At 34.5% G+C, this 26737-nt stretch overlaps 1 protein-coding gene across 1 annotated transcript in view; it reads right to left on the minus strand.

The window, feature by feature from the left end:
- The window catches only part of LOC127153978 (corticotropin-releasing factor receptor 2), a 110828-nt gene that overhangs the window by 39256 nt on the left and 44835 nt on the right, over positions 1-26737 (minus strand). Inside the window, exons 3-10 of the mRNA XM_051095313.1 lie at positions 25802-25887; positions 24509-24615; positions 23256-23373; positions 22383-22536; positions 15595-15655; positions 12275-12347; positions 11697-11782; positions 4609-4744 (exon numbers count right to left, since the gene is read on the minus strand). Coding sequence (XP_050951270.1) covers positions 4609-4744; positions 11697-11782; positions 12275-12347; positions 15595-15655; positions 22383-22536; positions 23256-23373; positions 24509-24615; positions 25802-25887 — 821 coding nt within the window. The remainder of the gene's footprint in view (positions 1-4608; positions 4745-11696; positions 11783-12274; positions 12348-15594; positions 15656-22382; positions 22537-23255; positions 23374-24508; positions 24616-25801; positions 25888-26737) is intronic.

Consider the following 26737-nt stretch of genomic DNA (forward strand, 5'->3'; position numbering starts at 1 on the left):
CAAATTAATACCTAAATAGGGACATAGTAGTATACTTGAAGTACAATGTAAAGTTCACTTGCAGAGTATACTTGCAGTATAAAACTACTAGACTAACAGTTTGCTGAGACTATACTTTAAAGTGTACTAAAAATGCTACTGCACGTATTTAATTGGTAAACTATCAGTATACCTATAAGTTCACTTTTAGTGTAGTTGCAGTACAAGCTAAAAACTTTGTAAACTTGTTGTGTACTCAAAGTTTACTACTGTTGTACTTAAACTATACTTAAAAGTATACTTTTATATACTAGAAAGAGGGCCAGTTTAGTCCCAGTATTGAAATAACAGTATTGAAATGGCACACTTACGAGTATACTTCTAGTACACTAATATTTGTATACTTACCACATAATGTACACTTAATAAAATAAACTTGAAGTATACTACTTTTTGGTAAGGGCTGCCTTTTGTAGATTTAGCATTCATAGGTGAGGTGTTCACACAGAGCAAAATGACTGTTGACAGAAAAAAAAAACATAAATGGAATGCAAAAACAAAACTACTTTGCGTGATCATGGGCTTAAAACAAAGAATTGATCATTACAGGAATGTAGGCAGAAAGCAGAGTACTGTCATTTCAAATGAACTCCATGCCACCATTGACCAAGTGGTAACAGAAGCATGGCAAAAGCTGCCAAATTAATTCAACCTTACCTACAAAGGTCAGCTGTCAGCTCTATCATCAGAACATTTAGCCAAGAAAACCAGACTTGCAGTACAGTAAATGTCAATGCAGTATAGAATAGTAAAGAAAATATAATTGTCAGAATTTTATGTCACTTACAGTCATAACATTTAAAGCATACTGTCTTTTACTCTCAGAACTGACAGGAGACAGCCTGGTGTCTGCTCACATGTACTGACTGAACAGCAGGAGTTGGCTGCGTTCAGGACAAAGAATGGCATACAACTGTCTGAATAAAGCAGGTTATCGAGGAAAGCAACGTCACCTTTTGCCAGTGAGGCATCAGTCAGAATTCCAGCTACTGCCTGCCTTTTGAAGAAGCACCAGGGGCCTTTTTTCTATAAAATGGTGCATAAAAACTGTCCTACATTTGATTCAAGATCATTTCTCAAATGTCCGAAGCTGAATGGTTTCAGATCTCCACCTTGTAAATTCCCCCAATTAATGTCATTAGCATATAAAAGAGCACCAGTCGACGACCAAATCCTTTATGTGAGAATGACAAGCGGCTTAGATTTACAAATACCTGCAGTACACAGACTCTGCTACAAGAAAAATGACATTTTATAAAAGAGGTCTCAGGTTTCTATGAAATAAATTTATCTGGTGCCTTTTGAGAAAAAGCATGCTTGAGTGAAACAACTGTGTGTAAGAAAGCTAATATTATTTACAACATTCTTACTTGTAATCCAGAGCCTCAGGCAAATGGGAAACTCTGATTCTTTTCTGCGAACTGGTTCTTTCGAACAGTTTGTTTAAATGAACTGGTTTAATTCATTAGTTTGTTTACAGAATCACACATATATGTGACCCTGGACCACAAAACCATTCATAAGTAGCATGGGTATTTTTTTAGCAATAGACAACAATACATTGTATGGGTCAAAATTATCAGTTTTTCATTAGGATATTAAGTAAAGATTATGTTCCATGAAGATATTTAGTAAATTCCCTACCGTAAATATATATATAAACTTAAATTTTGATTAGTAATATGCATTGCTAAGAACTTCATTTGAACAACTTTAAAGGTGATTTTCTCAATATTTAAATTTTTTTGCAGCCTCAGATTTCAGATTTTCAAATAGTTGTATCTCGAACAAATATTGTCCTATCCTAACAAAACATACTTCAATGGAAAGCTTATTTATTCTCAATTTAAAAAAGGGTCACATATATGCAAATCTATTATAAAAGCATCCAATAATGATGTGAAACAAGGATTCCTCATGTCTAATGCATATAAAGTGAATAAACTAGCCGTCATCAGCTCACCCTTTTGCATAAACAATGAGAAACCATAAAAACTTTAGCCTCTTTCATTCAATGTGCAATTTTCATTTAGGTACAGCGCTGTGGTGTATCATTCATTTTTTACGTATGTGAGAAATCCTTTTTACAGTACCGTACTTTGCACTACCGATGTCAACTATTCTTTGCAGAGGGTTTCAGTCTGCCAAAAGTCACACTGTGTACATAACCTAATTGGTCAACGGGCAGCCATCCAAGTGCCTGGACAAAGTGAGGGAAACATCTCATTGTGTGTGGCTATATGCGAAGACGCTGTGGCAGGCTGTAGATCAGGTCTTAGATCATACAACACTGTGACTTTCCTGTCTGTCAGGATGAATGTATTGGTTATATTACTGCGTGGGACGATATCAGTTTCCACCGTTCAGAGCTTTAAATAGTTTCAGGCTCATCCTCAGTACACAAGTCTCTATTTTCCACCATTTTCCCCTATTCTGCAATCAAACAGAGTAACACTTCTCTACATGGAGGTGGAAGGCCAGTGTTAAGCCTGAATTTGTCATGCCAGGTGGTTTTTCCCACAGTGCATGAACGAGGATATTCACTGTTATGTTGATTTTATGGCCAAATGTTGAAGACAATAAGGCTTAATGTTAACAAAGTGTTTACCGTATTTTTTTTTTGTTTCAAAATGCAACCGCAGTATTGTTGTGAAAATACTGCAAAATATTTTATTCCCTGCATGTAATGCCTTTTGAAGAGTTCTTTGGTTACGTTTTACTTATATGAGGCCACAGGCCAACTGTAATATAGAAACTGAGCGTGAAACAAATTTTGCAAATTCTGATTTGGTAGATAAATTTCAGGTTTCGGTAACTGCCTTTCAAGTTTGAATTTTATTTTTTAAGCAGCTGGAAAAAGTGTAATAAGTTTTTCTTTTTTTTTTTTAATATGAGAATGATTTCTGAAGACTGAAGACTGTAGTAATGATGTTAAAAATTTAGCATTTCCATTTAACTGGATTTAATTTTGTCATTTATTTTGAAATTAATTTTATCACCTATCCCAAACATTTGAATGGTAGTGTATATTTGTACATTTTTTTTTTTAAATTGCACGCATCCAATATTATGTTGAACTATATATCTTAGCAGAATATTTAAAATAAAATGAAATAATAATCATTCCAAACACAGCTAATTGTAAATTCAGCTGAAAGCCTACACAGATGTCCTGTTTCAGTCTTGTTACCGTCTTTCAGTGATGTCTCATAAATTATTTTCTTCGGAAACACGGATCAAAGAAGACAGGATGGTTGGGAAATAAGAGGAAAAAGGAAGAACAAGAACCCGTACTCTACTGTACATGCATGATTTTCACAAGTAAATTGCTATTAGCAAAGATACAGAGAAAACGTTGGTAACATTTCTGATTCAATCCTGTTTTATAATATGCACAATATAAAAATTCTATGAAAATTTATGTTATTGTTATAAAGCTTTCTTAATGATAATGGTTTCCAGTGGTGGCAGCTTATTTTTATGTTTGAAGTATTTTGCTGGTTTGAGTGAGTTTTGGGCATGCAATTAACTGTTTGGCCAAGATTCATTATTCATTGAAGATTCATAACAGACTAAATGAAGAGTTATGAAAAGTGGCTTTTGTATTGGGTAAATATAAGGTATTTAAATTTAAAGCAAATATTACATTAGCTATCTTTCTTTCTTTTTCACCAGCATTTTCTCCAACCCAGCTCATCGGAAATACGTGCCTCTACATGCATTTCTGCAGCACCGTAATTACGTACCTTACTGCATGTTTCGCAGCAGTTTCAAAGTAAAATGTCCACAGAGTGGCGCCAAAATGCATGTTCAATTCATGACTTGGCACGTTTTTATTACGCTGGTATAGGCACATATTGCTGGGTTTTTATTACGCTGCTTGAGACACGTATTGCAGCTGCTTAGAATTCAAATATCCAGGGCGTGTCGCTAAAGGTTAATGCTCTATCTTATTGGCAATATCCCCTACACCAAACCGAACCCTAAACCTAACCGATAGTGTTAACAAAACTGATTAAAAAATTTGTTTTGTGATGCAGCCATGCTATTTTTACTTCCTCATTCAGATTTGAGCTGTTTTGGTGAACCGTAGTTTCACAGGGTTCAAACCGGAGCTCTTCATCACCCAAGTGCAATGCCGTTTTGCGTGAGCTACAGAGCAAACCTACTGAATTTGAAAACTCATGCATATGAAGCTGTATATGTGACGACAACGTTCAAAAGTATCAGTTTTCAAATCGTGCAGGATACTAAAATTGTTTTAAAACCATGTAATATTCTGCTGTAGTAGCTGTCTGAAAATTAGGCTTTATTAATCAAAACTCTGTGTGTAAATCATACTGATGTATTGTGTGAAAAAGAATTAAAGGTTTTACTGCCTCTAGGATTAATTTCAACTGGAAACTTCATTGATTTGTACATACAGGTACGTTTTTTCAGGTTTGCAGAAATGTATATAGAGGCATGTATTTCCAATGACCCTAAGTTGATTTTCTCTGAAATTACTGCAGTTCTAGAAACGTGATGGGTAGAGTAATATTGCGTGAAGATCTACAATGTAACACTGACCTGAAAGGACTGAAGAAATGAGTTGAAATAGATAAATACAATCTGCGATATGTCATCCTCGCCTGGGTTCACAAAGAACAGCATGTATGTGATACCGAGTAAAGGCAGAAGCACTAGAGTGGCTTTCACAGCTTTCCTGCAATCACAGAAAGAGAGAAAATGGAACAGGGAAGGAAAGGGAGCAAAAAAAATGTAATTAGATTTATGGCACATAACTGATTTGACACATTCTCTAACTTCAACTCTCATTACTTTTTAAAACTTTGAGAAAATGTGTGACAACTATTAGCTATGTCAGTGATAACACATTCACACCAATCAGAGGCTTTACTATATTTAAACTACATTCAGCTGTCCCAAATGTAACATGGTTGCGGACCTCATATAAAACGTAACAGCTGATACACTCAGAAAAATAAATGTTCCAAAAGGAGGATTTTGTAGCGATGCAATCTCCCTGTGATCAGGTGTGAACTGCAGACCAGCAGCTGAATTTTGATTATTTTCACTATAATAAATGTGTGCCAGAGACGTCACGCTCCAATAAGCTCTTCAAATGGAAAAAATTTCCATTCCATTCCAAACCATTCATTTCCTGTTACCCTTAAATACGGTAGTTTGTCAATAACGTATCATTTGGCCTCTTATCAAATGTGACAGCAAAATATGGTTGTGACGGACAATATGCCAGCAGAAGACAAAATGAGAAAAGATCTGACACTATGATTTTTAGAGAGTGAGAAGTAGAAAATGCGCATTTTATAGCAGGATCTCTAATACTGTAGACATACCAAGATATTTAGAGATAGAAAAAGGCAGACTAATATTTCATTAGCATAATAAATCACTATGCTTGTGTTACAATATTGCTTCTGCACTTCTGCTTCAGTCTTGCACCACTACAGTTCTTGCTCACACTTCTCCTTCTGTGTTATCATGCCACTTCAGACCTTGCCATATTTACATAAGTACATTCAAGACACCTCTGTAGACTGAAAACACGTTTTTGTGATAGGCTATATCATGTTTCTCTTGCATCTTCTGTTATGAACCCCCGCACACAAAAATAAAATATGTTTTTATTATATATATACTGAATATTATTTGCATTATCTATGCAAACTCATGTTTGCATGCTGGCACTTTCAGCCTGGTCTCATTGTTTATACGTAGGTATTTATTAGGGCTGGAAAAACAATCTTGATTAATCGCATACAAACATGTTTGAGTTTGCCTAATATATTTGTGTGTGCTGTGTGTAATTATAATGCATATATAAATATAAGCGCATTCATGTATATATTTAAGAAATATACATTACAATTACACACACATATATTAGGCAAACTCAACCTTTTATTTCGTATGCGATTAATCACGTTTAATCGTTTGCCAGCCCTAGTATTTATACGTAACGTTTAGAGGCACAAAACTGTTATTCAGTAGTTTATAACTAGTTTTTCAACGTTTAAAACGTACAAATCTTTACGGATTTTTAGCTAAAAAATATAAAATATTTATGTATCTTTTATATCATTAAGATATTCGTATCTATGCTTTTTTATCATTTCATCAACAAGCGATTTAGATTTTTAGCCCCCTTCACCTACCCCCAAACCTAAACTTACCCATTTTACAGCAAATATGCATTTTTATCATTTTATTAATAAGCAATTTCAATTTTTAGACCCCTTAACTCGCACCCAAACCTAAACCTACCCATTTTATAGCAAATATAAAAGGATATTAAACGTAACTGACTAAAATATGCAGGGAAAGTACCATTTTAGTAACAATATAGAATAAAAATATTTTTTATAGTCACTAAACCCACTCCTACCTCTAAACCTAAACATAACTCCCTCTGCACAGTAATAAAGAGGTGAGAGCAAATGACCATTCGGCTACTTGTTTGAATTTGTAAAATGCACTTCAGTGCGGGTTTATTGCTGTTGCTGCTGGACTCGCTGCTCGGGATGGAGATGAAGATCGCCGGATAAAGGCTTAAATTTGGGACCGTTCCTTGCAATCGTATGGATTCTCAAGATCTGGATTACAGCGCACAAATAAAATTGTTTCATTTTGTAATTATGTTGCTTGTTCGGTGTATTTTATGGTTCTACTGTTAGTCACAGCATGTCGAAGAAAGCGCCTTTTGTGTCCCATCACGTTAATATTACATGAATGGTTAAACGATTGCAAAAACTGTATTTATTTTGAGAGTTTAAAGTCTTTTTTTTTTAACATTATGTAGGCCTATTCTTGGAAACGAGCGGGCAGCAGAAATCACACAGAACAGAATGAAATGTTATAAATTCATATTAAATAAACGATTAACAATTCAATAATGCTATAGAATACATAACGTCATTGGTATGACCAACACGTTCTCACTCCTAACTTGTAACATATTGACGCTTGGTCAGGACCCCTTTAGCGTCATTTTTCGACATGCAGGGTCCACCAGTACTTCACATAAGAATCCCTTGGCGTCAATGTGCTGACGTGAAAGGCACTGGGAATTTTATCGTCATGATTAAATTATATATTGGGTAATAGTATTGCTATTATTGCATATATGTTGGGGTGTTTTTTTTTCAATGCAAACAGTCACAACAGTTTAATTTATATTACACTATTTACACATTTAACCCAACCCCTGCCCTTAAACCTAACCACTTGTCAACAAAACACAAGATATAACAGGCAGATACAACTATATTCATAATTTATTCAAAACGTATTAATATTCCAAGGGTTCCGAAGAAAAACAATTGATTTGTGAGAAGAATAGACACGATCGCTGTCTCCGTCCGCCGTCCTGTGTTTCTGCCGTGAATTAAAAAAATGCCACCAGAAGAAGCAAGGTTGTGAAATGCTATTGGCTCTTGGGTGTCTTGTGACCAATTGCATCATGCTAATGTTCGGAAATACCTTTCTGAATGAGAAGTGAGCGCGTTAATGGAGTGGGATCATTCTCAGTGATTAAAACCTGTTATTCGCATAAAGATATCGTACAGCTTCAGAAGGCTCGGAATGCAACAGGACTTGTTCGTAATGCTTTTATACTGCTTGTTTACGGTCAGTGTTTGCAATAAATACTTGTGACTGTACTTATATTTACCTGTTACATGTTTTAATATTGTTCGGAAGTGCTCCAATGAAAGTATACATTTATATAAAATAATTTCTGTTGTTACAAATGCATGCAAACCATTAAATTAAGACAAACAACTGAAAACAATAGAGGACATCAAAAAGTGACGCCAAGGAGTCCTTACGAATCGTCAATATGTGACGAGTTGGGAGTGAGAACGTGTTGGTATGACGTGAAATCAACAATAATGCTGCAATTTCAATATTCATAAGGATTCGTTTTTAGGTGTCATCAAATCGTCAGTATTGTGCATTTAAATGCTGAAAATACATAAGTATTTGTATGTTTAGATGCTGTAAAAACATCAGTATTGTATGTTTTAGTGTCTGGAAAAAACATAAGTAAATGTACGTTTTGTAGATCCACATTTTACGTAAAATGCATATTATGAATTATCATGAGATCACCTTGGCACTTTATAATGTTGGCTCATTCACAAACTATCCAAATCACATTCTCTGCAATCACAATGGGATTTTTCTTAAATGAAGACATGGATGCTGATTATAATGGTTGCTTCGCATCTGCGTTTACATGAAATAAGCTCTATAGTCTAGTTTTCTTGGATGTGACTTGACCTGTAAACAAAGCCATGGCTAAGCTCAAGATTTTGCTAAATAATAGATTGAGCTGCCCTTTTAACACAACAATTAAAGATGTCTTAACATCTGATGTTTAAGTAAATATACATCAGACATAAAAACATGGAGTTCTTGCTCTCTCTGTGATCAGGTGTGAACTGCACACCAGCAGCTGAATTTTGATTATTTTCACTTTAATAACTGTGTGCCAGAGACGTCATGCTCCAATAAGCTCTTCAACTGGAATAATTTGCCATTCCATTTCAAGGCACCCATGCCCTGTTACCTTTAAATACAGTAGTTTGTCAATAACGTATCATTTGGCCTCTATCAAATGTAACAAAATGCACCTGTGATGGACAATACTAAATTACAGATTTGTTGTAGTATGTCTACTGATATAGTCTGAAAAAAGTGACTTGAATTAATGTACTGACATCATCTGAACTTGCCATGCCTTGATTTTTTATAAAATGACACCACTGGTGCATCTTTCCCTTAATGTCAATGTATTAAGGTTTGTGCCAGGTTGAATACGTCAAACATTAATAGCAGTAACTTCAATGATATGAAGGATTCTTCTGAAAGCAAAAGCAACCCAATAAATAAATAAATAAATAAATAAATAGTATAGTGATGTTGGCAAGGGTTAAACACAACCCATTGTTTTCTTCAGAAAATGTAAAATTACAATTAAAGTTAATAAGTATGGGTTCTGATGAACTCTGACTACCAAGCAACAATGAAATCCTAACCGTTTTTGAGAAAAGAGGATTAATTATACATAAGCTTGTCCTCAAGACTCAGACTCACTCCATTAATATTTAGGAAATCAAGCAAAATGCAACAATAAAGTTTGCAAATGCATTTTCAGCAGACTCAGATGAAAGGACTCATTTTATTTCCTGCTCTGACTGAAGTAAGTATTGCCCTTAGATACATACACACATTAGGAAGTCATGCTTGCAGGTTAAATGTTTCTGAGTTTCAAAAAATCTAAAACGGTAGACTTGTGGAAAGACCTTTAAAAAAATGAAACTAACCTCAAATGACATGACAACACAGACTTGTGTAAAGACAAAGACTGGCTTTTTTGATGATGTTTAGATCAGACAACAGGTTTAGTGTCTATATAGCAGCATGCAGAGGAATCTAGCTCACAAAACAAGCTTAAAGACTTTTAAGAAGGTACAGTAGGTAGGTGCTGTTTTCCAGCATTTAACATTCTAAACTACAACACATTCTTATCTTAGTTATATTTTAATTTCACATTAATGCAGTGGAATGGATAGAGTTGTATCTGATTATGTTGAAACAGTGCATTCAGGTTGTATCATCCTTTAGAGAGGGGTTCCTCAGGGCTCTATTCTTGGGCCTCTAATTTTTGCTTGTCTCTGAACAATCTTCCAGATGCTTGTCCTTATGTAAATATTCAAATGTAGGCAGATGATTCTGTGATCTATATACATGCTAAAACTACCATAGAGAACAGGTGGTGCTCAAATTATCTTCTGCAATGACAAAAACCTCTGATTGGCTTACTGAATGCTGTCTAATGGTAAATGCCTAGAAATCTGCATGCATGCTTTTTTCATATTATAATGAAATATTACAAATTGTGACACATTTCAACTAGTTTGTAATATTTTTAGGCCCATATCTGACATATACAGTGCTGCTTGAAAATGTGTGAACCCTTCAGAATTGTCTACATTTTTGCATTAATATAACACAAAACGTCATCTGATTTTCACACAAGTCCTGAAAGTTGACAAAGAGAACCCAATCAAACAAATGAGACAAAAAAAATATATACTTTGTCATTTATTTACTGAGAAACATGATTCAGTGTTAAATGTTTGCGAGGTGCAAAAGTATGTGAATGTTTGCTTTCAGTATCTGGTGTGACCACTTTTTTAAGCAATAACTGCAGGTAACGCATTTTGTAACCGCTGACCAGTCCTGCACAACAGCTTGTAGGAGTTTTAGCCCATTCTTCAGTACAGAAACACTTGAACCCTGTGATATTGGTGGGTTTCTCCCTGTGAACTGCTTTCTTCAGGTCCTTCCACAACATTTAAATTGGAATAAGGTCTGGACTTTGACTCAGGCATTCCAAATCATTAACCTTGATCTTTTAATTTTTTTGGTATAATGACTTCTGTGCTTGTCGTCATTGTCTTGCTGCATGTCCCACTTTCTTCTAAGATTCCGTGACAGATGTCTTGACATTTTCCTTTAGAATTTGCTGGTATTATTCAGAATTAATTGTTCCATCAATGATGGCAAGCCATTCTGGCCAAGATGCAGCAAAGCAGACCCAAACCATGATACTACCACAACCGTGTTTCACAGATGGAATAAGGTTCTTATGCTGGAATGAAGTGTTTTTTCTTTTTCCAAACACAACACTTCTCAGTTAAAGAGAAGAAAGGCCTCTATGTGCTTAAGTTACCTTGAGGTCCTGTGCAACCTTGCAGACTATTACAAGTCTTGCTTTGGAGTGATCTTTGTTGGTTGACCACTCATAGGAAGGCCAATAGTGGGCTTGAATTTCCTCCATTTGTAAACAATGAGTCTGACTGTGGATTTGTGGAGTCCAAACTCTTTAGAGATAGCTGTATGAGCAACAACTACTGTTTTTCTGAGGTTGTCAGAGATCTACTTTGTTCATGCCATAATTCACTTCCACAAACATGATCAGACTTTGATAGATTCCTGTTCTTTAATTAAAACAGGGCATACACTGGCACCCGATAGTCATCCTACTGACTCATAACACATCTGAACAAATAGACTTTAATTTCACCTTAAAATTAACCGCTGATCCTAGACATCCATATACTTTTGCAACTCACAAATATTTAACACTAGACCATTTTTCTCAATAAATAAATGACAAACTATATATTTTCATCTCATTTGTTTGATTGGGTTCTCTTTGTTAACTTTCTGGACTTGATTACTTTGTTGGTCATATTTATGCAGAGGGTTCACAAACGTTTAGGCAGCACTATATATATATATATATATATATAAAAAGAGTCTATGCAGTGACTTATAACATCTGAAACTTTACATTTATACAGAAGCAATTCTACAGATGCTGCTAAAACACTGCTTTTTTTCTCATGTTTCATACTGTATAATATCTTTGTTACAAGCAGACAAAGCACCACAAGTTTCAAAACTACATGAGGGTAAATAAATAATGGAAGAACATTTATTTTTGGGAGAACTATTCCTATAAGCATGAAACAGCATGTCATACAGCCTAAGCAAACAGTGAGCATCTCACTGCTCTTGCTCATTACAGTTATAGTAAGAAGTAGTTAGTTAAAGATCTTTACCTGTATTGTATTGTTTCGGATGTGGTCGAGGCTCTCAGCTTTGTCATTAAAATGCGCACAATGTTGAAAAGGAACACGAAATTTATCTATATTGGAGAGACAGAAAAAAAGATGTAGGTCAGTGATTGTGCATATTCTCTAAATGAAGTTTCTGCACATAACATGCAGACATTTCAAGCTGTGGACAGCTCATAAACGCACCATTGGGTTTTGCTCCTGCAGAATGACGTACACTAAATACTGTTATTATAATGCTTTTACATGAAGAAGATATTACAAAAAAACAGATCCAACTCTTTAGCTTGCATCACTTCAATAATTCTCTTAAAGCTCAAGTACTCTATCTGAAAACAGCAGACACTGTTATCACATTAAAAGCTGATATTCTGGCAAGGATTGGCTGACTATTTGCTGATGTTAATCATTCTTCAAAATCACAATGGGTGTTACATTTACAGTTTTTGTAATGGTTTCAGAGTTCATTTTCGTTTACTTTATATTCTTCACACTGTTTCCCTGCTTGTTGGAGGAACTGACAACCACAAATCAGAGGCAACCAATAACACAACAATACTTACAAGAAGAACTAAAATCACAGGCCCCTGATAAATGTAGTCTATGTACTTTCCAGGTTCTTTCCCAAACCAGCATCTGAAACACAAAGATTTTCTTGAGTGTGTTGTCACTGCATACAGTGAATTAGAATTTCGTGGAAAAGTTCATTTATTTCAGTGATTCAATACAAAGTGTGAAACTCATGTATTAAATAAATCCAATGCACACAGACTGACATAGTTTAAGTCTTTGGTTCTTTTAATTGTGTTGATTTTGGCTCACATTTAACAAAAACCCACCAAATCTCAACAAATTAGAATACTTCATTAAATTAATAAAAAAAAAAAAAAAAAAAAAACCTTTTTAGTGAATTGTTGGCCTTCTGGAAAGTATGTTCATTTACTGTATATGTACTCAATACTTGGTAGAGGCTCCTTTTGCTTTAATTACTGCCTCAATTCTACGTGGCATAGAGGTGATCAGTCTGTGGCACTGCTGGGGTCGTACGGAAGCCCAGGTTTCTTTGACAGTGGCCTTCAGCTCATCTGCATTATTTGGTCTCTTGTTTCTCATTTTCATCTTGACAATATCCCATAGATTCTCTATGGGGTTCAGGTCACACCAACACCATGGTCATTTAACCAACTTTTGGTGCTTTTGGCAGTGTGGGCAGGTGCCAAATCCTGCTTGAAAATTAAACCCATGGTTGTGTAGCCTAGTGAACCAAACTGAGAGACCATTTTGAAGGCTCAGGAAACCTTTGCAGGTGTTTTGAGTTGATTAGCTGATTGGCATGTCACCATAATCTAATTTGTTGAGATTGGTGGGTTTTTGTTAAATGTAAGGCAAAATCATCACAAATGAAAGAACCAAAGACTTAAACTACTTCAGTCTGTGTGCACTGAATTTATTTAATTTCAAAAGTTTCAAAAAAAATTTCACGAGTTTCAAAATTTGAGTTGAATTACTGAAATAAATTGACTTTTCCACAACATTCTAATTTATTGAGATGCACCTGTATATATGACTATTTATTATGTGAATATAACTATTAGAATTAATTAGAGCGTTTCACTGTTCCTAAAATGTATGATTGCAGAAAATATATACGCGTGTATTGAACAATTATGGAGCAACAGATTTTGTGTGAAAATAAATCATACAAGTTGTTTATTTTGATTTTGTTTAAAAATCTTATAAATGTATGAGGTGGTAAGGGGGGCCTTTTACCCCACACACAGGGTAAAAGGTTCACCAGCATGGGGCAAAAGTCACACATTATTAATTCAAATACTTTAACAAAAATAATGTTTGTTTGTTTGTTTGTTATGTCTAAGTTAATACTTGTTTAAAACAATCACTTTAGAAAAAGTTTGTACTATTTTCTGCTTATTTTGATAAATAAAAGAATTAATTTTTGTTCAGTAAATGTACTATCATTAAAATATCTTAATATAAAAAAATATTTTAAAATACAGAAACAAAATCATTTTAAAAAGGTAAAGATTCTGAAAGTATTGAAGAAGACCCCATAATAATTTAATATAGATTTACAGTGGTAACAACAAATTATATTTTATTAAGATTAATATCATGTTTTTGATAGACATCCAACATAATATATGATATTTACCATCTGAATCTAACAATGTCATGTCAACAAATGGAAAGGTCTGCTTTCTGTTAATTATCATGTTAATTATTGTGTCTTTTAGCCCCAACAATATAGGGGCGGTTTTTACCCCAAACACCATACTTTTACATATTCTTTTGTTATTTAAAAACTGTTGCTTTAATTATCTTAAAATCATTATCTTGAAAATCATTAAGAAGACATTTGTCTCAAAATATATCCAACAATTTTAGCGATTCTCATTTGCTACTTAAATCTACAACATTTTAAAAAACATTAAATATTAGATCAAGTAAGCACGGAATGATGCGCATGATCGCGTCAAGGATCAGACAAATTTGCATGTGCATTTTGAAAAGCCAATGTTTTGGCAAGTGCTACACCAAGTTTTTTCTGCCATCTAGTGGTTTAGAGGAAAATAATATCAAAAGCGCCTTTTAACCCTGGGTGCCTTTAGCCCCGTTGTACCCTATTTCTTGAGAGTAAGTTGGACCACTTTTATCAAAGTATTTTTTTAAGTGTACTTTGAGTGTAGCAGAAGTAAACTCTGAGTACAGATCTAGTTACATCTACCCTTTTTTGTAATGTTAAAATTATATGACAAGTAAAGTCCTTACAGTTTGCTATTTATATATTATTTGTGGAGTTAAGTATGCTTTGGAAAAAAATAAACTGAGTACGTACTGAGTATTGAGCAAAATATGATTTATTCAACGCCAGATTTTTTGTAAATTCATTAACAGTTAAAGGCACAATACTAATTAACTTACCAGTACTATATGTAATGAAAGTGTTGCCAGTATCTGACTCTAGAAGAAATGTGGAGAGATGATTGGAAGATGAATGTTATTTGTTTTATCTTTACCCTTCAGTTTTATCTGTTAATTAATTATAAATGAACTGTTAATTAATTTGCAATCCAGACACTGAATAGATTTTTTTAAAATGAATATATAAAAAGTAAACTATATTTACAGTATGATGTTAAGTGCACTTAAAGAAAACTTACAATTACACAATTATACAATTACTTACAATTATGGTATAGAAAAATCTCAAACCTCAAAGTTTACTTAAACACTTGCTTACTTAGCATTTGTTTACTCAAAATGTATTACTGTTTCACTTAAAGTACACTTAAATGTACACATTTATGAACTAAAAATTGGGCTGATTTAGTCTCAAGATGTATTGAAATAGTATGCATTCAAGTTAATATTATAAGCACTAGAAAATATACTTGAACTTTACTTATGCTTACTTAATAAAATGAATATGAAGTACAGTATACTTCTTTTTTGCAAGGGTCCTATAACATCTAAATGGACAGACTTATTTTCACTTTGTGGATGATAAACAGCTGAAAAAACTCCCATTGATTTACACTGAAGGAGGGATCTGAGTCATCTCGTAATTGCATAGCAATTCACTAACAACAATTCAAAACACCACAGAGCTGTGGCAGAAAGCTTTTACAATTTCGCTGTTATGTACAGGTTTTTGTTCTAAAATTAGCTATAACATAAAAAAGGGCACACTTGTTTCTTAGGTACTATTGTAATTACTCTTTCAGTTTTATAAATATTTAAAATATTTATAAGTGATGCAATCACAGGCTCATTAATCACATTCATCTCTTGTCAGATATGTTCTACAATTATCATGATCAACACTCTTTCACTCCAGTCATATGCATTTCTTTCAACTTACTGTTCATTTTCATTGTAAAGTTTTCCTATGGCCCACGTTATAATTATCGGACATGGTATACCTGAAAGAGAGAAGATTGAATACACTGACAAATCACAATTCACAGAAAGCAACTGCAGAAACGTGAAAATTAAACATTGTTTTCCCAACAGGTGATTATCTATTGAAATATACTGAACAGCTGTGCCATTTTTGTGTATGATATTTCAGTGCAAAAAGCTTTTTTTTTACCCCAACCACCCACAACACATATTTTTTCAAATATGCACCTCATTCGCAAATGTCAGCACTATTTGCCTGGCACAATTAACACAGAGCTATTACAGTCCACAGAAAGATGGGTGAACAGAAATGCATTTGAGAAGGATGCGAATGTGCATTTTCTTCTGATCATTCTGATCATCAAAAGAAGAGTGTTAAAATGGGGCACTCTCTTACATTCGAAAACTGAAAATTGCACCCTGCTAATTACATGTAATACTCATTTTTGGGCTTATTAAAGCCAATATCCAATATGTAGTGAACTTGCACAGCACATGCAAATGAACAAGGCACAGTTTCTCCTGTTTTAAAATGAACAGTGGAAAGAGGATGCAACCATACTAAACAAAAGCATTCTCTGAAGATGTCTGAACACACACACACATTTCAACAAAGCCATGTTAAACAATGGGTTGTACTTTGTGCAATGCTTAGAGGCCAACGATTTCTTCACCTAAATGAGCAGGGAGCAAGAAATCATGAATCTTTTAGGAAGTCACGTGGAGGAGCCATTAAACACGTGCCTACTGGGTTTGCCTCAAGAAAAAGCTGATTTTCTGATCTACTTGGCTAAATTTGTTCAACAATGACAAGCAGGCTGTTAACAGAACAGAATCAGATATTGAGCCAGAAAGACTGTCACCAATTACTTGAGTCTACTTCATCAAATCTATTCATTTTGTAATATGCAGCTGATGCCAATAACTCATATCTCCACAACAATACTGACAGCTTTTTAATCACTTTCACTTGTATCACATAACCAGTCCATTTCGACCTCAAGTATTCAGTAAACATACACAGTGCTGTTCAAAAGTTTGGGATTAGTAAGATTTTTCATGTTTTTTAAGAGTTGTCTTATTATGAAGTCTGTATTTATTTGATCGAAATACAGAAAAAAAAACAGTACAAATGTGAAATATTATTGCAATTTAAAATAACGGGTTTCTGATTTAATATATTTTTTAAAATACAATTGTTTTCTGTGATGCAAAGCTGAATTTTCATCAGCATAATTTCTCCAGCTTCAGTGTCTCATGGTCCTTCAGAAATCATTCTAACATGCTAAATCATTATCAATGTTGGAAATAAGAGTGCTGCTTAATATTTTTTTGGAGCCTGAGATATTTATTAAGGATTCTTTGATGAATAAAAATGAACAGTGTTTATTCAAAATAGAAATCTTTTGTAACAATTTAAGTCTTTACTATCACTTTTCATCAATCTAGCATAAGCTTTAACATATCCAAACTTTTATACAGCAGTGTATATTGTTACAAAAGATTTCTATTTATTTATACTAGCATTACAGTAACTAATACTATAATGCTAATTATTAAAATCAATACAAAATTAAATTTTTAAACCTTTTCATATAAGTTGAAAATAACAACAAAATAGCAACAAATATCACCAATATTAAACAGGCTAGCATTATTAATAGTCGCCTTCTGTTCTGACCGTTATTCAAGAAATGCGTGGTAAACAGGGGAGGTGCAGCTTTAATTTGCCAGAGCTGAGCACTTCACAAAACAGCTCACTCCAAGAGAATCTCATGTTTTAAGTTATTTCACATTTAATTTAATTTGGATGTGACCGACAATTATAGTGTGAGTGGGTGAGTTGTTTGTTTTTTGTAATTAGTCCCTCCATTTCCACTAATTTGTTTGACTGATTCATACCAATTTGCAAACATGATAGGCAGGCGTCATGACACTGACAAGGGTAATGAGCTGATCAGCATGATGAAAACACTGCCTCCTCTCATTACTTTTTGGCTATATGTAGCAATTCCTCCCTCACATTCGAGCAATGCTACAGGAGCTATACTGCGACATTATTCAATTTCACACCTTGTCATTTTGTCTTGTTTTGCTCCTCAGAGAAAATGTCGCTACTCTATGCATCTTGCAAAGAATGTGTTTGGCCTATATCCTAAAAAAAAAAAAACGGTTTGGTTGAAGGCAGTTTATGTCAATAGTGACATTTTGTCTTATCTGCTGAGCCAGTCCCAGTAAATCAGCAAAGTGACAGAAGTGCTGCTCGTTAGACTGATTGTCTTACTGCACATACTGAGGCCACGTACACTCTGCAGCTAAATTTGGTTGTCCTTTTAGTGCCTAATCCTGTTCTGTACTCACACAGTACAAATTCAGCAATTTACGTGAGTGACAACCACATTCTACAACTAAATTGTCTCCTATAAAATTCTATTTACCGAACCAAACTGAACAACTTGTTGTTAATGACATATGTAAACACGTATCAGAGTTGTCATGCAAGAAATCACAGGGAAGAAGGCACGTCTTGACTGTGTTGCCAGATCTTGACTTAAAAAAACAGCAACTGAGAACAAGCCTATAATACACTCCAATAAAAATCCAAACGTGTTATCTTGGAAATAAGCTACAAAACCAAAATACAGACTTCTGGACCTGCCTGCTTCATTATCAGCGTGAAATAAATCGCTATATGAGCTGAGCCCAAACAACAAGCCCTAAAAGTGTTGCTTATAATAAGTGGACATGGCAACCTGTCAAGAGCGCACACAGAGCAGCCTTCCAAACATACTCAAAACACAATGGCTCTGTCGACGGCGGTTTCACCAAAATTACCAAACATAACAAATCTGAAAACCCCTCTGAATCCTCTTGTTACACCAACTGAGAATGCTGTGAATGTCAAATATGAAACAGCGTACACAAGTCCTTGGAATGGCATTTAGCCTTTTCAGTAATGAAGCTTATACAACACTTCACAATAATCTGTCCTGCACTTTAAATACGTTATAACATTTAATTATATTAGTTCCAGAATCTTTCAAGTACTTGTCTATCAAGACAACATTACTGTTTAGCTAATTCAGCTCCATGCCATCTGTCATTTAAGACAATGCAGTTGTGTTGTGTTTCTAATAAAGCTCAGGTGTTTAAAATGTCACTGCTTATAATACAATTATAAAACATGCAATCAAAAATGGAAACATTTTATAATTAGCATGACCTGTGTGGCAGCAATTTGACATTTCAGCTCAGTGCAATCAATACCTGAGTTCAGCAAATGTCATCACAATTAAGCTGTCCGCAATTAAGATGATATTTTGAAAAATGTTGGTATCCAAACAGTTACTTCTATAATATGGAGAAAAAAATACTATGGAAGTCACTGGTTTGGTCACCAACATTCTTTAAAATATCTTCTTTTGTGTTCAACAGAAGAAAGAAACTCACACAGGTTAGCAACAACCTGAGGGTAAATAAATTACAACAGGATGTTTATTTTTAGGTGAACAATCCCTTTAATCAAGGGTACACTGAGATTGAGCTGAATTGAGACTGAGTGCACTAAGTGGTTAAAATGATACTTACAGCCTATCTCTCAACATCTTCAACAACTCCTTGGAAATTTCAGCCTTGCAGGACAACTTCAGCCCTGACTGGCAAATTCAATGTGCTTGGTGTGACAGCAAATATATGGTTGAGCAATATATGTGCTGGTTTGTCTTCTGAGGCAGTCAAAGAGCTTAGACTGTGACTGATCACACAGCTTGTGAGCTCGGCCACTTCGTGGCAGGTTTGCTAAACTTCACTTTCACTCTCTTCACAAGAAAGAGCAGTTTCAGCACGTGGATGCAGAAAAACATTATGACTCAGAATTGACCAGGAAACTGGTCTGTTATGTTCTGAAAGATGCATAAGATGCAGAATATTTTCATATTTTAATCATTCAGAAACACAGGAAGTTCCTTAGGTTTTTTCCTGCAGCAAAGCCTACCAATTTTAGGTTCTTCCTTTCAACCATTCCTTTCTGGCTCCATTGTGACTTTATGACATGAATTACCTCAATAATCAGAGTATTCTGACTATATCAGAAGCTTTGGTGTCTCAGCGTTGAGACCTTATTCTCAAACGCCTTCAGAGACTATAGCTATCATGCTAACCATACGCTACATTAGCCACAAAATTAATAGACAGAAACCCAAAAGTTGGTGCTTCAAAGATTACACAGCATGAACACATTGATAATCCATGATAATCCACATTATGTGTGAGTGAGAAAAATACTCACACAAGTATCACAAAGCATTTACATCACGCTTCATAATGTGTTAATATTTATTAAGGCTTTGGTGCGGTTGCTTGCCCTTAAAATACTAGTCATTTTTGGTCATACAGATACATACATATTTTGAATCGTTAAAGACTCTACGTTTATTTGTGTGTACTGAGAATAACAACAAAATGTTGTGCTTTCTGCCGTCTTGGTCTCTGTGAACTTTTTCTGTGAGCGTAAAACTTCAAAACTCTGTTACAGCCTGGTTGCCTCACAGACATGAAAAATATATCTATAGAGAGTGAAATGTCTACTTTTTTTAATGAACCAATTCATATAGAAAACAAATATTCTTAGATTATGTAATACATATGAAACGTGCATACGGGCACATCCACTACTGCAGAGATGACGAAAGCACTAATTTATCAATAATTTATTAAAACGTTAATGTCTACTTGCTGTTTTTCCCTGACACATTCATAATTATTAGGCTATATCTGCTGCACTGTGGGCGCTTATTAGGCTATGTAAGCAATTAGTTGACTATATATTGACTGTATATAGTCAACTAATCCTTAAAATGAACGACTACTAGTCAACCAGAAAAATCTTTAGTCGAGAGCAGCTCTACTTTATACCATGATCTGCCTGAATGCTTAATTCTGATTGGCTGGCAAATATGCATTAAAACGATTTTAATGCACAGGTAATTCCAAGTCAGTTTAATTACCGTTCTATATTAATGCACTGCTTTAATTGATGCACACAAACACAGAGAGAGAGGTAAAGAGAGATCGGAGATTACAGATTGCATTGCGCACACACAGAAACGTGCTGCCAACACTGCCCCGTGACTTTTATTAATAACATAGCCTAGATACTAGATCACATTATTATATTGCTCAGCAACAAGGTGGTAAAATGACTGTTTTTGAAGTAACTAAACACAGCTTCATTCTTTGTAGAGAGATCTCTTTCTTTCTCTCTCTCTCTCTCAATTGATTGATTGATTGATAATTAATTGCAATAAATGCTATAATTCATTCAAATAAATGTGATCTTACCGCACTATTTCATCTCCATGTCTGATTTGAATTAGTCAGAATGATAGAGCTAATGAGCCGTAACTGAGGAAAATAACCATCATTTTTACCCTTCCGGTCAAATATTGGGCTACAAATATCATTAAGAGCTTTAACTTGTCAGTGCTGGCAGATGACCATGATATAAGCATGATAATGCATGGCTAGCTGCAGAGGCGCCGATTTATGTTTCTGCCATTTCTGCCTTTTGCGTTGGGTGGTTCTTGGCCTCCACTTCATGCATTAAAATTGTTTTTTATCCCTTGCTTAAAAAAACTCTGTGTGTCAGTGTAGCCATCTGTTGTTGTAGTTTTCCCATGTCATCCATTTTGGGCATTGGTCAATTTAGAATTTAGTCAAAAAATGCAACATTTTCTGAACGCATTGGTATATTGTTGCAAAACTTGCCATGTGTCATTACCACATTGCCTTGAAGGAGCTTGAGATTTTTGGAGCCGGTGTCTCATAGTGGTCAAAAATGAAAATATTTGCTTCTAACTTTTGATTTTGTTCAGATATTTTCATAGAGTCCATACCAACTGCACCAGCCTTGGACTACCAAATACATCCCTCAGTTTTGATTCATCACATAAATTACTTTCACAACTGTTTCTAGGCTGTTCAACGATCTGGATGAAACGATTTTTGTTAAAACATATTTGTTCTTCTTCTTAGAAGATATTGAAAATGGTACAATTTTGATTATGTGTCAAAAAATCCCTTCCAAACTTGGGATACCAAGTTTTTACATGCTCATTAAAAGAAATGACTAACTTTCAGACTGAATGAGATATATTCACTAAATCTGACACTTATGGGCACTTAAAGGACTCACTGAGGACACAGAAAAAATGCAGCCTTTTTCACAGGCAATCAGGCTATCAGTAAACAGTGTTAGCTGATAAGATATATTAGCTTAAACCCTTAGCATGCTAACTAATGCTTTTGTGTGCTCAATTTCACCGTGCAAGCTCTCAGTGGCGTCAAGCCAAAAGTCTGTCCTCTATGTGGCACAATCAGCAGCAAGAGCAATGTCTAAATGCCATGTGATATGTACATTTACATGTACATTTATTAAATTTATATATATATATATATATATATTTTTTTTTTTCGCACTGAATCTTATGAATTTCATCTTTAAGTGTTCGGATCTTGCATATTGAAAAAATCTGTACCATTTTAGTTCTGTATGTCACTTAATGTTTTTTAGGAATGATTTTGACAGGTTTTACAAGATTCACAGGAATCACATAAAAGACAGAAATGTTCCATATAAAGCAAAATGAATAGCAAACTACATTTCTGCTATCTTATTCCCAGCTAATGCAAATTGCAGATGATTAGGCCTTTCAAAATAAGCAGACTTGTGTAGAGAAATTCACTCACACCATCCAATGAAGAGGAAGACCCATTTTCGAAGCTTGTCTGTGGAATATGTCATCACAATAGCGGTGTGAAGATAGCAGCCCTCCACAAACATCCAGAAAAAATTGGTCACCACAAAGTAATTATAGATTGTTGTTATAAGACGACACCAGGGCTGTACAGAGAGAAAGGGACAGGGTGTTAATTGAGGTGAACATGCGGATGTTTAACAACACTGCAAACCTTTTACAGACTCCATGCTAAAATACAACCCATTACAGGTCTTAAAATAACATCACATCCCAGGTTTTTCAAACATTTTATAATGTGTTTTAGTAGGTGCTACAGTATATTGCAGCTTCAACTCATGGAAAAAACATCAAATGTGTTTTTTGACTGTACACTCTCAGAAAAAGGTAAGAGGAAAGAGGCAGTACTGTTACGTACAAAAACTAAGAGGTATACCTTTGTACCCTATTTACCCTTAAAAAGTATATATTTGTACTAATTAGTATTGGAAAAACCTCCTAAGGAATATTGTTCCTTAGTTCTTCAGTAAAGCTTTTGACTACAGTCACTTCTACAGAGAATCTAAATTAGCATTGTATGTCGGAACGTTGCAAAATAAATTACATTTCACTTTTGATCTCTTCTCCTCACTGTCAATTACTTTGTCAAGTTTGAAATAAAAATGCTAAGGCTCTAATGAGGCACTAGATACCAGCACACAAAAATATCACTAGAGTGTTTTTCCATAGAAAAAAAATATATATACTACCCCATGCAATACCTTCAGTAATACAGTAATACAGAAAACAAAATGTAAATGTTAGAAACCTGCTCATGAGTTTACACACTAATAGGTTGATAAGTAAGTCTAGTAGTGTTTCATACCTCATTCGTCTCATAAATGTTTTGGTCAATCAGTTGAAGCAAAAACCACATTACATTCCTCAGAATGAAAGTTGTAATTAAGTTCCAGTGGATTATGTTGCGAAGGCATCGGATGCTCCTTGAATTTAAAGAGATAAATCAATAAAACAATCATTCTGGCAATTACACTGTGACACAGTTTTAGCATTGCATGAGCTGATTAGGCAATTACATATGCATGAATATGAGACTGTGCAAAAAGGAGTCAGAGTTAGCAACTAGGGGCGTTTCTGAAAGATTAATAATTCTGAAAGTGCATTTAAGGAAATATTCATTTTAATGATTCATATGTAGATTTTTCCTGAAAAGTGGAAACACTGTGACTCTGTAGTGCTATCAAAATATTGCTGTTTGTTTGAGCGTAACAGCAACCATAGCTCATGCTATCCTTATATCCTTATCTGAGGTTGCACTAAACTTTAACATTGTCCATGTTCTATTATTCTAATCTATTATTACCCGTCATTTTAATTTTCGTATTTTAATTAGAATAACACATTTCAATGCTTTTATTTTTGTTCCCATTTTCATTTTTAATCACGAACCTAAAGCACGACACCGTAGTGTTTAAAAACAACAAAATAAATAGATTTCTTGATTTTAACAGATTCTCATTTTAATGAACCAATATCGATTCTGAAATCACAATCAATCTTTTGGTCTATGCTGTTTTCAGCTGATGAATGAACAGTACATAGTGCCTCTTCCTTCCAATAAATAGCAATAGGCTAGGCTTTGTGTTACTTTTGATATGAAACAATGTCTCCGATTTCAAATTCTGTCCATTTCATTAAGAAATTCAAGCTCTTTAATGTGGCGTGCGTAATCAAACGCATAGGAAAACATTTGTGACAGTTTCGTTTTTGTTTTGGATCCCCTGCTCTGCTGCCAGACTGGAGTGCACTCACCACCAACTAGACAGGGGTGGGAATAATGGCTACAATTTACAGTAGATCACCCTCAGTGTAATCTGTCAAAATGACGGACGGCCCTCAGATTTTTCCGTCACTGATTAAAAAAAATGGTTAACGCGACCTCTGATCCTTATATATATGATCCTCATTAAAATCTTTTAACTTAAAAAAAAAAAAGTTTCTTTCATTTTAATAACATGAATTTTTCCTTCATTATATTAGCATTTTTTAATTTTAAACGGCTTCAGCTCAAGGTATTACTCACACACTATAGTGCTGAAAATACACTGACACACTTACCTCAAGCACAGAAAGAGAATGAAGGCAATAACGAGAGCTCCAACAGATATACAGTGACCAAAGTAATTTATGATGAGGGCTATCTTATAGTGCATGGGGTACTTCCTCTGTATAAAAAAAAAAAAAAAAAAAAGATTAAAGAAGTAACTCAGTGTTCTAACATTTGATATGATAATAAATGATTGCAATTAGGGCACAAATCAATAGTTGTTACTCAATGATCAATATTTTATGGAAGCTTCCAGAAAACTAGAAACAGATTAATTTATATATTTCTCATGAGTCCTTGAATAAGGTCACAAAACTGAGACACAACACTGAAGGAATCCAATTGTCCTTTTGTGTGATGTGAGAAATTCAGTGATGCATGACCAAGTCAGATAGAGTGAACCGAATGTATATTAGTTACACAACATCCAATACTGTGAATATGCTTGCTAGATTCTTACGTCAAATATGGGCTGCTTTATACAATGCGACAACAGCAAAATAATTGGGCCAAATTGATTATATGCTGCATGTTATTCAGAAAAAGCCAGAGGCATTTTGGATTCTGTAAACAACAGACAGTAAAATCACTGACATTAATAGCACTATCTGATTTAAACCAATCAAACATTTTGGGTTGCTTTCAGCAGTACACAAAAAAAATAAATAAATAAAATGCAGCAAAAGATTTATTTATTTATTAAAAGATCTTATTGATTTACAAAAAAAAAAAAAAAAAAAAAAAAAACATATATAAAAGTTTTATACATTCATAAATTCATATTTAAGACCATATACAAACATGCAACAACAGCAGAGTAAACATTGCAGCTGCTGCAAAGGACAATGGGAGACCAGGCAAATGTTATTGCAGCATTCCCTGTTGGAAAACATATCAAATAAAGGGTGCCAAATTCACTGTAACTCACTTGGAAGGAGAATTTGAAACTTTATGCAAAGGCAGTATTGCCAAAAGGTATGTAGCAATTTGTATATTTACTGTCAGCACACTGAAATTGAATGTTGCAATAGGCAGTTTCTCACACAACATCAAAATGAGAGTAGTGAGTTGATTATTCAGCAAGCTAAAAAAAAACAAAAACTAGCTAAATATATATACATACATACATACATACATACATACTAGAGATTAATCAATGACAAAAACTGCAAACAGGAACAGTCTTATATCTGTGCATTGTCTGTGCTTCACACTTGCATTTACCAACTTAAATGCAAGAAAGAAAAAAGAGAGAAAGAAAAAGAAATTAACGTACAGTTAAGGCTTAGAGCACATTTACCGACCTTTTCCTCTAAAATGGGCTCACAGTTGGAGTAGTTACTTTTCAGTGCCCACGTGCCATTGTCCAAACACTCTCTGTAAGCAATTCCTGCAGAGAAGAGAATGAAAGCAGAAGTTCGTAAGTCAGTGTAGTTCTTAAACCCAAAAAGTGCCTTTTAGTCATTGTAAATCTCCTGAAATATTTCATTGTTCAGTGGTCATAATAAGGTCAAATTCATAAGTTAAAATAAATTGGAAGTCAAGAACCTCTTTGAAGAAACTTTCCTAGCTCAGGAACTTGCTGAATGCACACACATAGTATTAAAACAGCTCCATGGAACTGACTCATTTAAAGTTTTAGTCTATTTCAAGGGCTGTTGGCTCTATCTAGAGCAGGGCTGGGTAACTTCGGTCCTGAAGGGCCAGTGTACTGCAGAGTTTAGCTCCCAATCCTAATCAAACACACCTGAACCAGCTAATCAATGTCTTCAAGATCACCAGATAGCTTCAGGCAGGTGTGCTTGATTAGGGTTGGAGCTAAACTCTGCAGGACAGTGGCCCATCAGAAGACAAGTTGCCCAGCCCTGACCTATTAGATATGTTGTTTTCCATTTGGGTATTTGAACATGTAATATGCAAATGCACAGAAGGATTTATTTAGTTTCTTATTCCTAGGTGTTCATTTGCATATCTCTGAAAATCCAGCATGCTTAAATTGTCTTGCTTTGCTTTTTTTTTCCGCCCATTTCATGGAAAATTCTTATCTCTTTTCCAAGCTGCACTTGTGAACTTAATAAATTAGATTTTTTTAAATCCTGTTAATATGCTGCATCTCATTATTTATTGTGGCCATTTTAATAGAGACTTCAGAATTCACAAAGAGGTAGCTGTTTTTCCCATTCAGAATGAAACATTTTTCACCTGTTTTCAGCTTTTTAATACTCAAGCACTGAAAGCAT

This window comes from Labeo rohita, chromosome 2 (genome assembly GCF_022985175.1).
Source record: "Labeo rohita strain BAU-BD-2019 chromosome 2, IGBB_LRoh.1.0, whole genome shotgun sequence".
NCBI lineage: Eukaryota > Metazoa > Chordata > Actinopteri > Cypriniformes > Cyprinidae > Labeo > Labeo rohita.